Here is a 15352-nt window from a genome sequence, read left to right as displayed (position 1 = left end):
ATAATCCAAATGAAGTCAGCTTTTTGTACTTGCATCCAACTTGAGAAGAAAAGGTCATTGACCAACCAATTGGTTCTGCCAGATTGTATGCCCACTTTCAAAATATCTTGACCCAAAACACCTGGTATATTGTCACAGATGTCACATTGTCACAAACTTTTGCATGATGAAGTGCAATAAGTACATCCTAACCTGGCATTCAGCATAGCAAACAGGAAAATGAGTGCAACTGACTTGTTGCATTGCTGCTTTTTTCTGCCGAGATTTCATGAATTTGGGCCTTGTCAAAAACTTTTGTTTCTTGCTCGAATTGCGTCCGACATGAAATAGTCTTTAAAATAATCTAAATAGTTTATTTATAAAGACCCTTAGTGGTCCACGGAAGCAATTTGTGCAAGAAAGAAAAGTTTTTGACAAGGCAAAGTCCAGAATATTCTGTATAAAATGATTGATTAAAGATGTGTGCATACAGTAAAATGGCAGGAACCGATGCAAAATGTCTGTTAGAAATTTTTTTTATTGGAACAGAAGGTGTACATACAATGACCTATAAATGGTATGACTCCAAATGGTATTGTACAGTGCAGCGGTGGTGAAATCGAACTGCGATCGGTAGAGCGCATACCTCCACAAGGCAAAACATTTTACATTTTGTATCGGATCTGCATCCAGACCTTAACCAAAATCTAATCGGCTTATTTTTGTCACCTGCCCAACTCACCCACCAAAGTTTTGTCTGAATCCGTCCACAACTTTTTGGGATATTGTGCTGTACATTGTTTTTTAGTACAATGGTGAAGAATTACTTTTAAAATTCTCATATCATCATCGGATATTCACCAAAATCGAATCAAGTCGTCTTTGTCACACATTCAACCTATCCACCAAATTTTGTCCAAATCCATCCATAACATTTCGAGGTATCCTGCTCCCAGACAGAGGTGAAAACATAACCTCTGTCCACCTTTGGCAGTGGAGGTAATGAAATGCACTATCAACGACTGAAGTGTGTACATTGATGGAACACTTCTCATCACACAACCAATTAATCGAGTGATCTACTACTGTACTTGGTTGTCTTATCTTAGTCTTGATTTTTCTTGTGACTTTAGGCTTACCATCCATTTCACTTCAAAGTACTTCTTCATGGATTGTGGGGATAAAAATTTGTTTGTTAGAGACCTGTGTTGCATGTATTTTTTCTTCGCAGTCATGATTGATGGTGCGGAGGAGCAGGCCTCTGTTGAGGATTATGAGGAGAAGCTGAGTACATGCATTGATAACATGATGGACAAGAGGTTATTACATTTCAATCTATTCTTTTGGTCTTATTATGGAACAAGCAGGTAGATTTATTTTTCCTCTTCAGAGTTTCTGATGGTAATTGTCTCTGTTGGTTAATTTTGGTGTCGGTATTAACGGGTAAAGGGGTCAAATGGCACGTGAAAGTTTGCGTTTCAAAATGGCTTCAAGTGAAAATGACCGCATATGGGTTTATTTATTATCCTTTTTTTAAATTTTATTTTATTTCAGTTTATGCAGCGGCTTCTTTAAAATTATTTGAGAGTAGACTAAACTTTCGGCTAGCATCAAAAAGGTGCTGATCAAATGCCTTGTTCACAGCAGCACTAAGACACGGCAGAGTGCTCTGGAAAGTCTCCGTTGTGCATTTTCCCAAAAACTTCTCTCTGATTTCCTGAGTGAGCGGAAAATGACCATTACGGATTCCCTTGAACGTTGCCTCAAGAAAGGCAAGTGGCTTGGGTTGATACCTGTTGATTATCGTTACCTTGCCTTCCAACAACTTGCTAGTTTGGAGCAAGCTGTATGCTTTCCAAAGCGGTCTCCTTTTGCCAGTGATGGCTGATCTGGCTGGCGTGGTGTGCAGGGAAGGGTGATGAGCAGTCTTTGGCAGCAGCTGTGGTCACGCTGCTTGTGTTGCAGCTTGGGTCTGCTGGCGAAGCAGAACAGTGCTTTCTCTCACTGCGGCCTGTGCTCTCCTCCATCCTTGGAGACCCTACAGCTAGCATGTCTGCACGGCAAAGTGTAAGAGTCGATCACTTAATTTTCACTTTCTGTCTAGTGCTGCCAAGCTTTATCAATAAGGCCTAGAGCTGCTAGGAACAGACCAAATACATTAATGCCCACTCTCCTGCCCCCCCCACCCCCATTTCCCATTAAAACATTTGCTTGAAGTCAAGTGTACAGTATATAGTAGTGGGGAATCAAATGTACAGTATTGGTGATCGATTTAGTTCGTGTTGCTTTCGGCACTACATTACTCTGCACTTCAATAGAAATTCCTAATTTAAGACTTTGCACATTTCATGTATTGATGTCGAACCAGAAGTCTGGCACTCTCCAAAGTCCAAACTTGTTTTTCTTTGCAAAGGTGAAGCGCAAGCAAAACTCGACGGGCACTCGATAGAGCACATACCTCCACCTCATAATGCCCTGATCTACGAGTACATATCTGGCCCAATACATTTTTGAGATATCATGAAATATATCATTTTTGAGCCCAATCTCTCAATGGTGAAGAATCACCTTAAAAATTCTAGTTTTCGGATCTTCTCCAAAATCAAATCAATTTGTCGTGGTCACACACCCAACCTGTCCACCAAATTTCATCCGAATCTGTCCATAACTTTTTGAGATATCGTGCTGTATTTTGATTTTGTCCTATCTCTCAATGGTGAAGAATCACTTAAAAAATTGTCGTAGTCGGATCTGAATCCAGATCCTCACCAAAATCTAATCAGTTTTTCGATACACAAAATTTCATCCGGATCCGTCCACAACTTTTTGAGATATCTTGCACATAAACAGACAGAAAAGGGGTGAAAACATAACCTCCTTCACATTCGGTGGCGGAGGTAATGATTACAATGAAAAAAAAATTTCCAATATTTTGTTTGTTTGTTTACTTTTACTTTTGTATATTGTTTGTACCAGCAAATAACTAGTCCTTACAGATGGTAATTCCCCCACGTCTACGATGGCTGTGGTGCATTCTATTCTGACTTGTAATCCCGGCTTTCACCACTTCCAGGACTTTACAATGTTTGTCACACAGCATTCTCTGCTTTGTTGTGTTCTCATTACATGTTTGGAATTCGGGAGTATTCATTTAATCGCGTAAAACTTTCCAATGCACACGCTGAGTACAACCACCAATTTTCTCAACTAATTTCATCTCGCGGTTAAGAGTGCATAGAAGTCAAACAACACACCAGTAATTCCCCCACTTGTACGATTATGTCTTTGTCGTACTCACTCCTACCAGGTGGCGCTGTACAATGCACATTCACATTGAGAATTTGTACCCCCAGCCTCACTCCCCCATCCTGAACCACCCAAGCTATGAATCTTTTATTTTTTTAAAATTTTTTTCCTGTTTTCTTTCTTTCTGCCTAAACCCTTCCTGTGCATATGCCGAGTATAACCACCAGTTTTCAACTCTTTCTGTCCTATGGTTCAGGAGTGAACAGAAGTTAAACACAAACCAACAGACCCTTCTCAAATCGTACTAAAATACGCAATACGTGTGTCTGTCTATTTTTTGACTGCGATACATTCGGTCCTTCCTTATCCAATATCAACCAAACATGACATTGAGACTAAGAGTCACATGATGGAGGTTGTTACAACTTTATTTGCTCCCCTCCTCAAGGGGGATTTCTGCCTTGGCAAAATCCGTGTTGAGGTGTATGCCCATGTTCGGATAGCTAATCTTTGCGGTTTTCCAACGCCACTTCTGACAACAAAAGTAACATCAACAACAATTATATTAGCATAACATTAATGTTATTAAAAACAATACTAATGCGAGCAGCTCTCCCCAAAAGGTTCTTCCTCAAAGAACATAGGCCGTGTTAAGGTAAATAGCTTGTGGTGGTGTTTTTTTTTCCAAGGCCGCTTCTAATAACAAATGTAATAACACCATCGTCAGCGTCATTTTATGTTAGCATGATGTTTTTCCAAAATCGCTTCCAATATCAAAATTAACAAGAACTATGTTGTCGATGACACACCATCGCATATTCCCACGTGCACTGCTTTGTCCCATTAACGCCAGTTTATTTATTTATTTTAATAAGCCCCCATGACCCCACCCCCTCTGGCCTGGCCCCTCGGGGTCATATAAAAAAATCCGACAGTGTTGTGAACTTCCCCATACATATATCTATTATGTCCCAAAGTTTCAAGTTCCTATCTCAAACGGTGTAGGAGGAGTTACAGTGTAAGACAAACGGACGGATGGCGGAGACGATCACAATATTCCCGCTTTTCTTCAAAAGCGCGGGAATAACAAGAAAAAGAGCAATTGGAGATTGCAGACCCTTGCTCGGGCTTCTTTTGAGTGGTGCATGTTACAGGTTTTAGGGTAAATCCAATATGGCTACCAAACAATGTGACCTATGATATTATGTGTGAACCTTTTGTTCCTCATGGACAGGTGGTGATACGTGTAAACTTTCGCCTCAATTTGTTCAGCCACTTCAGAAAAAAAGATTTTTGAAGGTTTAATTTTTTTTTAAACAATATGGCTACTAAATCACATGACCGATGATGTCATGAACTTTTTTTGTGGACCATTTTATCCCTAGATGCCCCTGAAAAAATTTCATACTGATTGGATGTGGCATTCTACATATGTAATTATGACGTCATGAAAAAAAAATCACACTTGTTCCCCATGAGGAGTACTTGCTCTGTGCCAGGTTTCAATTTTTTCCTTGGTGCGGTTTCAGAGATACAGAGGTCCAAAGTTTTTTTTCTGTTTTTTTCCAACATGGCTACTATGCCATGTGACCAATGACATCATAATTATTAAAACATTCTGCATGAGTCGTCGCACCAATGGTGAAAATTTAATCTTGATCCGACGAGCGGTTGCAGAGAAAAACACGAAAATTCTGTGCGGACAAACAAGCAAACAGACAGACAAAGAAACGGACCCAAATGTGATACCCTCTCCTTTGGTGAGGGTAATAAAACAATAATGATAATGCCATGATATTAATATTAACATTGCACCATCCATTCGTTACATGAAGAGGAAGCAGGATATCAAACATTTCATCCTCAGAGGACTTCTTTTTTTTCCATTCAAAATGGTGTCAGCAATAATGCATAATAATATCAATGTTATGGCAAAATAATAATATTATTTATAATATCAACAACAGCAATAATACTCAGGATAAGAGCACCACCACTCTCAAACCCCCAGCCAAGTCTAAAGCATCATTTCCACACATCATATTTTGTGAAAATTTACAATTTAGGGAAAAGGACTGAAAACGAATGTGGGGCCAGCAGGGGAAGCTAAAGAAAAAGGGGAAAGAAATAAAATGAAATGTGACCCAGGCAAAAATAACGTAACTTTCCTGGAGTAATTCTCTGCAGACTTCTGCAGTAGGACCTGTTACCAACTATAGTTTACGAGTCCATCCATTGGGACCATACTCTGTGCAGAGTATTGGTGCTGCCTAAGCAGTTTCCTGAGCTATTGGGCACAATCCAACTCCGACGCAGGATACCAGCAAGCTGGTACTCATTTTGCCGACCTCAGAAGGATGATAGGATGAGTCAACCCGACGTGGTATTAATTCAATGGAAAGCAGGATTTGAACTCAGGACACTCGGATCCCAAGCCCACCACCCTAACCATTAAGCCAACATCAGGCATTATGAGAGTACTACTTTCATATACTGTAGTTCTAACAGTAGCATTTTGGCCTGGGGAGTGAAAGGATTAAAAGGTAATAATAACAAGAGTGAGAATTGCGTTGCAATACATGTCCCATACTGATATGATATTTTTCAAGTCAAAAAAGGGCATAACTCTGAAAAATTAATGAAACGTCCTGAAACTCAAACTTCTTCTGTAACCGATCATAATAAAGCCGTATACCAAGTTTCAGTTGAATATGTTAAAGGGTATGTGGAAAAAAAATAAGTCTGAAAAACCACAGTTGGGACGGACGGACGGCAAACCTATTGTCCCCTCCGATGATGCTGTTAGTAGACTAATAACTAGACGTGCCACTTTATAACTGTGGGCAGTTATGGTTGGGTCCCAAGACACCCTGCTTTGATACAATCCTGCTTTGACCAGACATGTGATCCACAACATTCTCTTTCTAAAATTGAATTCAGAATTAGACTTAAAAAAGTCAATTAAAATCATTGTCTTTTTTTATCCACATTCAAAATAATAAAAACAAAAATGGCTTCCAAGACCATGCGACCCATGACATTTAAATTATCAACCTATATTCCCAAAGACTCGTTGATCATGTGTGTGACGTTTCACATCAATCTAGTAAGCTGTTCTGGAGAAGATTAAATTGTGGAGTTTATTCTTTAAATAACTTTTTTTTTTTAAATTATGGCTGTCAGACCATGAGACCGATGGTGTTTTCCTGTACAACCTGGTATTCCCAAGGCTTGTAGAACGTTTGTGAAGTTTCCCCTCAATCTGTCAAGCTGTTCTAGAGAAGAAGATTTTTAAAGGTTTATTCTTCAAAAAATATGGCTGCCAGACCATGTGACTGATGATGTTAAAGTTTACACCATATATTCACCAAGGCTAGTAGATCATGTGCATGAAGTTTTACATCGAATGTAGTAAGCCGTTCTGCAGAAGAGGATTTTAAAAGATTTTTATTTTCAATCCAATATGGCTGCCAAACCACGTGACTGATTATGTCGTCAGTGAAATTCTCTCGACCAATTTATCCCCAGATCACCTCAATAATTTTCATTCTGATCAGACGGTGTTCGACGATCCAATTATGATGTCATAATTAAGGCACCGATGATGTCATCATTAATGACACATTCCCCATGGGGAGTACTGGATTTGTGCCAAGTTTAAAACCTAAAAAATTTCCACGAGCGTCTTGGAGAAGAAGAGGTCCAAAATTTTTCCTTTTTTTTTCCCCAACATTGTTGCCACACCACGTGATCTATGATGTCATAATTGTCATTAAAAATTTTGACTAGTGTAGTCGCACAAATGGTGAAAATTTTGTCTTAGTCCTCATGCGTTTGCAGAGAAAATGAATTTAAAAGGGAACAGGTCTTAAGACGACTATGGTTCATGAGCGGTATTTGACGATGTAGATTGTTTCAGAAGTCAAGGATGAGACAATGTGATAATTTTTGACCAACTTATAAAAATGATCAACATGATGTGGTACGAGTGACGGGTTATTAGCTGCAAAATGTCGAAAACCCGGTTTCGTTCAACAACTTTCAAAATTTGACCTTTGCATAACCTTTAAAGGTCACAAAACAATATTGTGGACATTAAAATAAGGAAACAGGATACGTGCTATAGCTTATTGGAGTTAGTTCGTCGAAGAAGGTCGAAGACCCGGTTCGATTCCCACAACTTTGAAAATTTGACCTTTGTGAACTTTCAAGGTCAAAGGTTAAGGATTATGATCTTTGGTGCAAAACTTCCTCTGGAACATTCCAGGAGCATATAACGTCATATAGGCTATATGGCATTTCGCACTCCTCGGATTATCCATACTTTGATGAAATCAGCGTAAAAACAAACTTGAAGGGGGTGCCACGGGCAAGGTGTTCGAGATAGAGGAAAATGGTTTCAAGACTTTTGGTGGGGAATGACCTCAAGATTATGCATAAAAAATAGTGTCATCCTAGCTCTCAAAGTTTAGGAGGTCGTATGATTTTTATGTCAAAATTCGAAATTTTCTAAGTTTGTGACCTTGTGACCTTGGGACGAAAATGAAAAATCGAGCTCCGTGGGGCTATGCAGGTGCTATTGGGCTAACCAAATACCAAAACCCCTACCAGATTCGACAAACCCCTTGGAGAAGATGGATTTTTATGTCAAAATTCTCAATTTTCTAAGTTCATGACCTTGTGACCTTGACCTTGGGACGAAAATGAAAAATCGAGCTCCGTGGGGCTATGCTGGTGCCATTGGGCTAACCAAATACCGAAACCCCTGCCAGATTCGACAAACGCCCGAGGAGAAGATGCAAATTGAAATTGGCTACCCCCTAAAAACACAATTCGCAATTTTCTAAGTTCGTGACCTTGTGACCTTGACCTTGGGACGAAAATGAAAAATCGAGTTCCATGGGGCTATGCAGGTGCCATTGGGCTAACCAAATACCGAAAACCCAGGCAGATTCGACAAACCCCTCGGAGAAGATAATTTTTTTATGTCAAAATTCGCAATTTTCTAAGTTCCTAACCTTGGGACGAAAATGAAAAATGTAGCTCCGTGGGGCTATGCAGGTGCCATTGGGCTAACCAAATACCAAAACCCCTACCAGATTCGACAAACCCCTCGGAGAAGATGGATTTTTACGTCAAAATTCTCAATTTTCTATTTTTGTGACCTTGTGACCTTGACCTTGGGACGAAAATGAAAAATCGAGCTCCGTGGGGCTATGCAGGTGCCATTGGGCTAACCAAATACCGAAACCCCTGTCAGATTCGACAAACCCCCTAGGAGAAGATGCAAATTGAAATCGGCTACCCCCTAAAAACACATGTTTTTTGGGCGTGGCTCCGCCCATAATGGGCGCACCACGCCCATTCTCAGGAAAACACAACTAGATCATGATATAAACCTCCCACCAAAATTTATCAGGATCGGATCAAAACCCACGGAGCTATGCTCGGGACAGACACAGACAGACACAGACAGACACAGACAGACACAGACAGACACAGACAGACACAGACAGACACAGACAGACACAGACAGACACAGACAGACACAGACAGACACAGACAGACACAGACAGACACAGACAGACACAGACAGACACAGACAGACACAGACAGACACAGACAGACACAGACAGACACAGACAGACACAGACAGACACAGACAGACACAGACAGACACAGACAGACACAGACAGACACAGACAGACACAGACAGACACAGACAGACAGACACAGACAGACACAGACAGACAGACACAGACAGACAGACACAGACAGACAGACACAGACAGACAGACACAGACAGACAGACACAGACAGACAGACACAGACAGACAGACACAGACAGACAGACACAGACAGACAGACACAGACAGACAGACACAGACAGACAGACACAGACAGACAGACACAGACAGACAGACACAGACAGACAGACACAGACAGACAGACACAGACAGACAGACACAGACAGACAGACACAGACAGACAGACAGACAGACAGACAGACAGACAGACAGACAACAATAACGAATATAGTGTTCACTTATTTTTTTTGTGAAAATATTTTTCCGTGAACCAATACACCTGCAAAACGGTGACTGGAGTATAAAAATTAAAATAGGACCACTGAGCCTGTAGATTATCTGGTCCCTGGCTTGATGTTGTCACCCAAATTTGGTGGCATTCTGACTGGTGGGTCTGGAGAGGAAAGTTTTTGAAGAAATTTACGCAATTTTTCCAAAAGTTGACCATGTCGGCCATTTTGACACACTTCCGGTTTGTGATCAGCATGACCTCCACAATTTAACATCACGACCCTGGCCTAATGTTGCAACCAAAATTTGGTAGCAACTGGTTTGTCTGGAAAAGAAGATTTTTGGAAGAAATTTACTAAGTTGGCCATTTTGACCTACTTGGTCATGTGACCGGAAGGAGCTTTGCCATTCCTGTTACCAGTCAGGAAAGGAATGTTGCTGCCAAATTTCAGCTAGATCGACCCAGCGGTTTGGCCGGAGATGTTGAAATAGCGGATGAACGGACAGTACGTGATGACAATTATCTTATCTAGAATTTAATTCCAGATAAGCTTATAATAAACATAACAAAATCAATGGGGTACCAGCCTGTAAGGCTTGGTACCCTAATAAAAACCTATACGTCAGGCTTGGTGAAAGGGTGCTGAGTGCTGGAGAACACACAGAGAGATCCAGGTATAGGAGATTGAGAGCAAGTTTACCGTTTCTGCTGATGTTTCTTGCAGGATCGCTGCACTTGGATGATTAGCTTCTGGTGCAGTGGAAGTGCCCAGGGGGCCATCAATGTCATGCAAGACACAGTGGGCTCAGGCAGAAGAGTCCTGAGGACATTAAAACCCCAGAAAGTGCTACAGTGATAGTACAATCTCGTTGATGCAGGGAAATAGCTTTGAGGATGCCAACAGCAGACAAATGCCACAGAGGGAACATGTGGAAAAGGCCCAAGAACGTCAACATGTAAAATGATGCTGTCCAACCACAGGCTCATGAATGAAAATGGAAACTCTACCAAACAACAACCACTACCACTTGGAGCCCATGCAAGACTGAGCATATGCTGCTGTGCTGTCGATGACAGATAGATCAACTGTAAAAGCTGGATTGGGTGATTCTCTCCTTGACGCTGTTCTTTGTCTCGATTCTATTACTGCAATTCCCTCACTGCTGAACTCTCTGCAAATCATGCATGCAAAGTGAAAAGCGGGGTAAAGCAATTGGTTCACTTTGTCTGTCTGTCACTCTACAAACGTCAGTTTGATTGAGGAACAACTTGATTTCAATTGAATGTTATATTTTGGACATGAATCGGAACACGAACCTGCAGTTTAGCAGTACTTTGTCTCTGAATTTGTGCCGATCGCACATGCACATTGAAGAGTGAGAATGTTTTTTTTTTTAGTCTGTCTGCCTGTCTAGCAGTCAACCAAAACTGAAGATCATTCCAAACGGGAAATTTACTGTTTTTTAAGGACGTCATAAAGGACACACAAAACGGACACAAAGAATGAATCCGTCCATCCCTCGAGACCACACTCTGTGCAGAGCATTGGTGCTGCCTAAGCAGTTTCCTTGGCTATTGGACACAATCCTGGACGGGTCACCACTCCAGCACAGGATACCAGCAAGCTGGCACTCATTTTTCCGACCTCGGAAGGATGACTGGCAGAGCCAACCCCACCTGGTATTAATTCAACAGCTGAGTGGGATTTGAACTCGGGACCCTCAGATCCCAAGCCCACCACTCTCGCCATTAAGCCAACGCCAGGCATAAAGAACGAACGTCACGTGTTAAATAAGGTGGTGTAAAAGACGCTGCATCAAGGCAGTAAACTTCCAAAAAGGTTTTTTCTGATAAAACCCTCAATTTTTTTTTTATTTTTCAATTCAATTATATACTTGAACAGTGAACACTGTAGAACACAAATTACCTTTTTGGCACTTTCAAAAACCTATCATTTTGCAGTACTTGAACAAAATATTACGGCGTTTTACATAATCTCGACCAACAAATTTGCACGTTTTTTTTTCTCAAGACTGTGCAGGGTAAGGTGTTCTATGAACTCTCTCGTTTTATGTTTTTTTCTGTCGCCGGCACTTTCCCTTAAATGCTCTACTCTGCTCTACTCACAAACAGTCTTTGAAGCAGACAACCAATCCTATTGGTCGACTTGAGCAATGGAGAGTTTGAGCCAACCTTGGGAAGATAGACGTGCAAATGCATGTTAAATATCCGGCTCGCTCCACATTGGCATTTGGGGCAGGTTGTGAAGAAATGTCTAGAACTCATAAAATAACGGATTACAAAATAAGTACCATCTGTTGTCCATCCAACGCTCATCCTTCATGGCCCAATAATATAATATTTGCATTAATCATGTAATTTTAATAAAAGTCATAAAATGTCATTTAACTAATTTATAAAATATTGTACTTGACAATTTTTCCATCAAATGATGATTAACATGTAAATTACATGACAATTAACGTATAAAATACATGACATTTTTTTTATAACAAAGTGAAGTGAAAATTGTATTTTCGTCTAAAATATTATGGAGATGTTTTAAGCTGGACATGCAAATTAAGATGTGCAATGTCTTTTGGCTGCGTTGAGTATTGCCATTGTGCCTGAGATATGAGGCGAGTTAAAGAGACGACAGTCAACCACGCGGCTGTCCAAAACGTGAACAAAGGCAGGGCATTAGAGCCGAACAGCAAATGCAGCCAAACTAACTTGGCACAGTGAGATGTGACCAGAACACACCTTTAAATCACCCAGCGGGTAGACTCGGAAGGACTGTATTGAGAGCAGCAGAATAAGGTGTTTCCTCATTGAGCCAATGTAATTTGAACAGACAGAGCAATCTTTTGTACAGCAGTATGGAGAATGTGATTGCTAATTAGTCAAAGGTTAGTCAAAATCTTCTCCCCCCCCTCCACCCCTCCTCCCTATTCATTGCTTGATGTATTTTGCCTGATCTCTTAATATAATTTGCAATGCATGGCTAATAGGATACCTTTCACATTTTGCTTGAATTTAATGGTATGGAAAGGGTACGTTGAGATTTCACCTATGGGCTCAGATTAACACCAAACAGGACAAACCAATGTCGGGTATCTATCGACCTTAATTATAAATCCCAATTAAAGGCTTCAAATGATGAGACATTGATCTGCTTGGTGCACATAACCATCATCCCAATATTTTACAATTTCAATGACATGTCGGTCTCCCTGCAACATCCTGTGCTTCGCTTCCTCATTGTCATCTCATGTTCCTGTGAATAGTGAAATGTCGCTGGAGGACAGGACTCTGCCTCACTCTCCCCCACCCCTCCCCCAAAATGCAAATTATTTGTTGGTTAAAATTTCTTAAGGTCTTTCAGATTTGTATTCCTCCTGAAATGAGCTGTAAAAATAGACATCTTTCAAGATTGTCCCAGGAACCGTTTGAAGTTCCATTGAATGGAAAAGCATAATCATTTATGACATCTCAACCAATCATGTACATTCAGTTATGGAGTTCAGATTTACGCTTTCGTTTCAGCATTGGGCTTACAGGATGACCTTGAGGTACGCACATTCGTCTCTAAGCTGTCTTGCCTGGGTTTGAATCTCAACCCAGCTATAAACTGCCATCCTGGTGTTTCACAGGCAGGACAATTCAGTAATGTGTGTTGTCCCTCAGAGGGACGTTAAAAGGGCGTACCACCTGCCAGCATTTGTTGGTGGACATTTAAGATATCATGGTGTTCTCAAAGAGTAGGTGAGCTATCGCTGGAACCACGGCCAAATTACACATTCCTGCCCTAACCAGCAGAGGGCATTGCATCAGCGGCACTGCCTGCCCTCAGCCAATGATGCTGCTCCGCAGCCTTGTCCTGCATACAAAGGAAGGGATTTCAGCATGTACTCTCCCAAGAATTCTTACCTTAACATGCATACAAAAATATCACCCTCTTTGCTGTTTTTATTTTTATTTTTTTTGAAACCTGGCCTCTTCAGTTAATTCACGTAAATCTCTAACATAAGCAATGATTCTTCATTTGATTTCAAGATTTTGATTGTGTAACAAAATGTCACCTTTAATTACTGTTTCATCTTTCACAGTGTGCTACCTCCCTTGCCATGTGTTGCTACCTGGCAACTGATGATATTGAGGTGAGCATGCAACCGCTTTGTATTCTATCACTTTGTTCCACTTCGATATTTTTACTGGAACTTATTTTTGGTTTCTCATTAATCCGCAACCAAATGGATTTGACATTCTAGCGTGTGTGTGTGTGTGTGTGTGTGTGTGTGTGTGTGTGTGTGTGTGTGTGTGTGTGTGTGTGTGTGTGTGTGTGTGTGTGTGTGTGTGTGTGTGTGTGTGCACGTGCATACATTCAGTCAGTCGTGGCTCGAAGAACAATAAAATGTCAATGAGCATTTTATTCATAGTGATTACCACTTCTGACCATTGGGCCTTTTGTTGCGACAAGCTTTTCTTTGTGTGTTATTCCCTCCGAACACTTTTCAACTGGATCCTTCGATATCATGTGCGATACTATGCATTATGTTGACTCTCTACAATCTATAAGGGAAAACTTGTCAGCATCACATATTGATGCATGATGCTGATTACGAGGTCATGCCCTCCCTCACCACTATCTCTTCATCTGTTTTCCCCATGCTTGATATGTTCTGGGCAAAATAGATTCCCCAATAATGACCATCTTCAACCTGATTATTTAAAAAATTTGATGCCAGTTTAGTTGATTGGTGACAGCTCTCCCCCACACCACCATGCAGGAGGTTGCAAATATCATGGCCTGTTTGGAAGGTGTATTTGTTTCCGCCTATCCCTGTGGGAATGAGACTCTTCAGAACTACGGCCCGGCTCGGCGAGCCCTGCACTGTACTGCCCTCAATGCTTGGGCGCTGCTCCTCACCGTGTGCCCTCCCTCCTTCCTGCGGAATGTTCTTGAAAGGTGAGTGTGAATGACTGGAATGCTTACTTTTGCAGTGTTGGTGAAGATTGCTTGCTGTTGCAATTTCACTGGTGTGCTTTTCAGCCACTTGCCCAAGCTTCCGACATTGCTCACAATTGAAGACGTGAACATTCGGATAGTCGCCGGGGAGCTCATCGCGCTACTTTTTGAACTCGCCATTGAGGTAGACGAGGTATAAACTTCACCATATCTTTTTTGATCCCTTCCTAAGATGTAGAAGCTACAGAAATTGTAATTCTTCATGATTGTGATTATGATGATCATCTTGAGAATGATGTCTACTGTAAATGACTTAAACCTTTCAGGCTGCAGTTTTTATGTGCATTACTTTGGATGTTGGGAGACATCTCTTGGCAATATATACTCTATATATATATATATATATATATATATATATATATATATATATATATATATATATATATATATATATATATATATATATATATATATATATATATATATATATATATAATGTTATACACGAAGAAGGCACTTCCAACCAAAAGTAAAAAAACTAGATCGCTTCCGCTAATTTGAGCAAAAAAAACGAGAGCAGACCCAGTCTCAGACAACGTTTCGCCAGCTTCACAACTGGCTTCATCAGGCACAATAGATCCTGGGCCTCAGCATGTGTCCGGTTTTTATTTCGATATGACCGCTTATTTCCGGTCACGTGCTCGAGGTCAAATGGAAGAGTGCTTTTTTATTTTATTTTGCAAAAGCAAAAACAAACGTCATATCACATCATTGAAGGGGTGCTCTGCTCTATTTTGTTTTTACTTGTACATGATCTGGTGGTGTTTGTGTGTGGGTGAGTACGTGTGTGCACCTGTTGTTTTTGTGTTTCCGGGGCACGAACACAGCTCGTTTTGTGTCTGAAGTGGGCTTGATGAGGTGATGTTTGTGCGAGTGTTGAGGTTCTCATTGGGTGTTGTGCACATGCAGATGTGGTGTTTGGGATTGAGTGTTGTTTGTTGCTCACCTTATCCAGCCGTTTGCACCATCCAGTTTTTGCCATTTGTATCTGAGGTGTATATGTCCACCGTCTCCCCAGTTAGACCACCCTCCCGGCTCTTCATGTGCCATGCTTCCATA

The 15352-nt window shown here is 40.9% G+C and overlaps 1 protein-coding gene across 11 annotated transcripts in view; it reads left to right on the top strand.

Moving 5' to 3' along the window:
* The window catches only part of LOC147032594 (interferon-related developmental regulator 1-like), a 101766-nt gene that overhangs the window by 52580 nt on the left and 33834 nt on the right, over window positions 1-15352 (top strand). For 8 of the 11 annotated variants that reach the window (XR_015055237.1, XM_085870340.1, XM_085870337.1 and 5 more), the window contains 6 exons: window positions 1211-1298; window positions 1624-1751; window positions 1889-2046; window positions 13374-13424; window positions 14055-14233; window positions 14318-14426. Coding sequence is in view for 10 of the 11 variants with exons in the window: in XM_085870340.1 (XP_085726466.1) it covers window positions 1211-1298; window positions 1624-1751; window positions 1889-2046; window positions 13374-13424; window positions 14055-14233; window positions 14318-14426 (713 nt within the window). In the remaining variant the exon portion in view is untranslated. The remainder of the gene's footprint in view (window positions 1-1210; window positions 1299-1623; window positions 1752-1888; window positions 2047-13373; window positions 13425-14054; window positions 14234-14317; window positions 14427-15352) is intronic. The other 3 variants (XM_085870338.1, XM_085870344.1, XM_085870339.1) reach the window with 2 other exon arrangements.

Source organism: Eptatretus burgeri, chromosome 2 (genome assembly GCF_056783735.1).
Source record: "Eptatretus burgeri isolate ZD-2024b chromosome 2, Ebu_testis_v1, whole genome shotgun sequence".
NCBI classification, from domain to species: Eukaryota; Metazoa; Chordata; class Myxini; order Myxiniformes; family Myxinidae; genus Eptatretus; species Eptatretus burgeri.
This window is presented reverse-complemented; position numbering and strand designations above follow the sequence as displayed.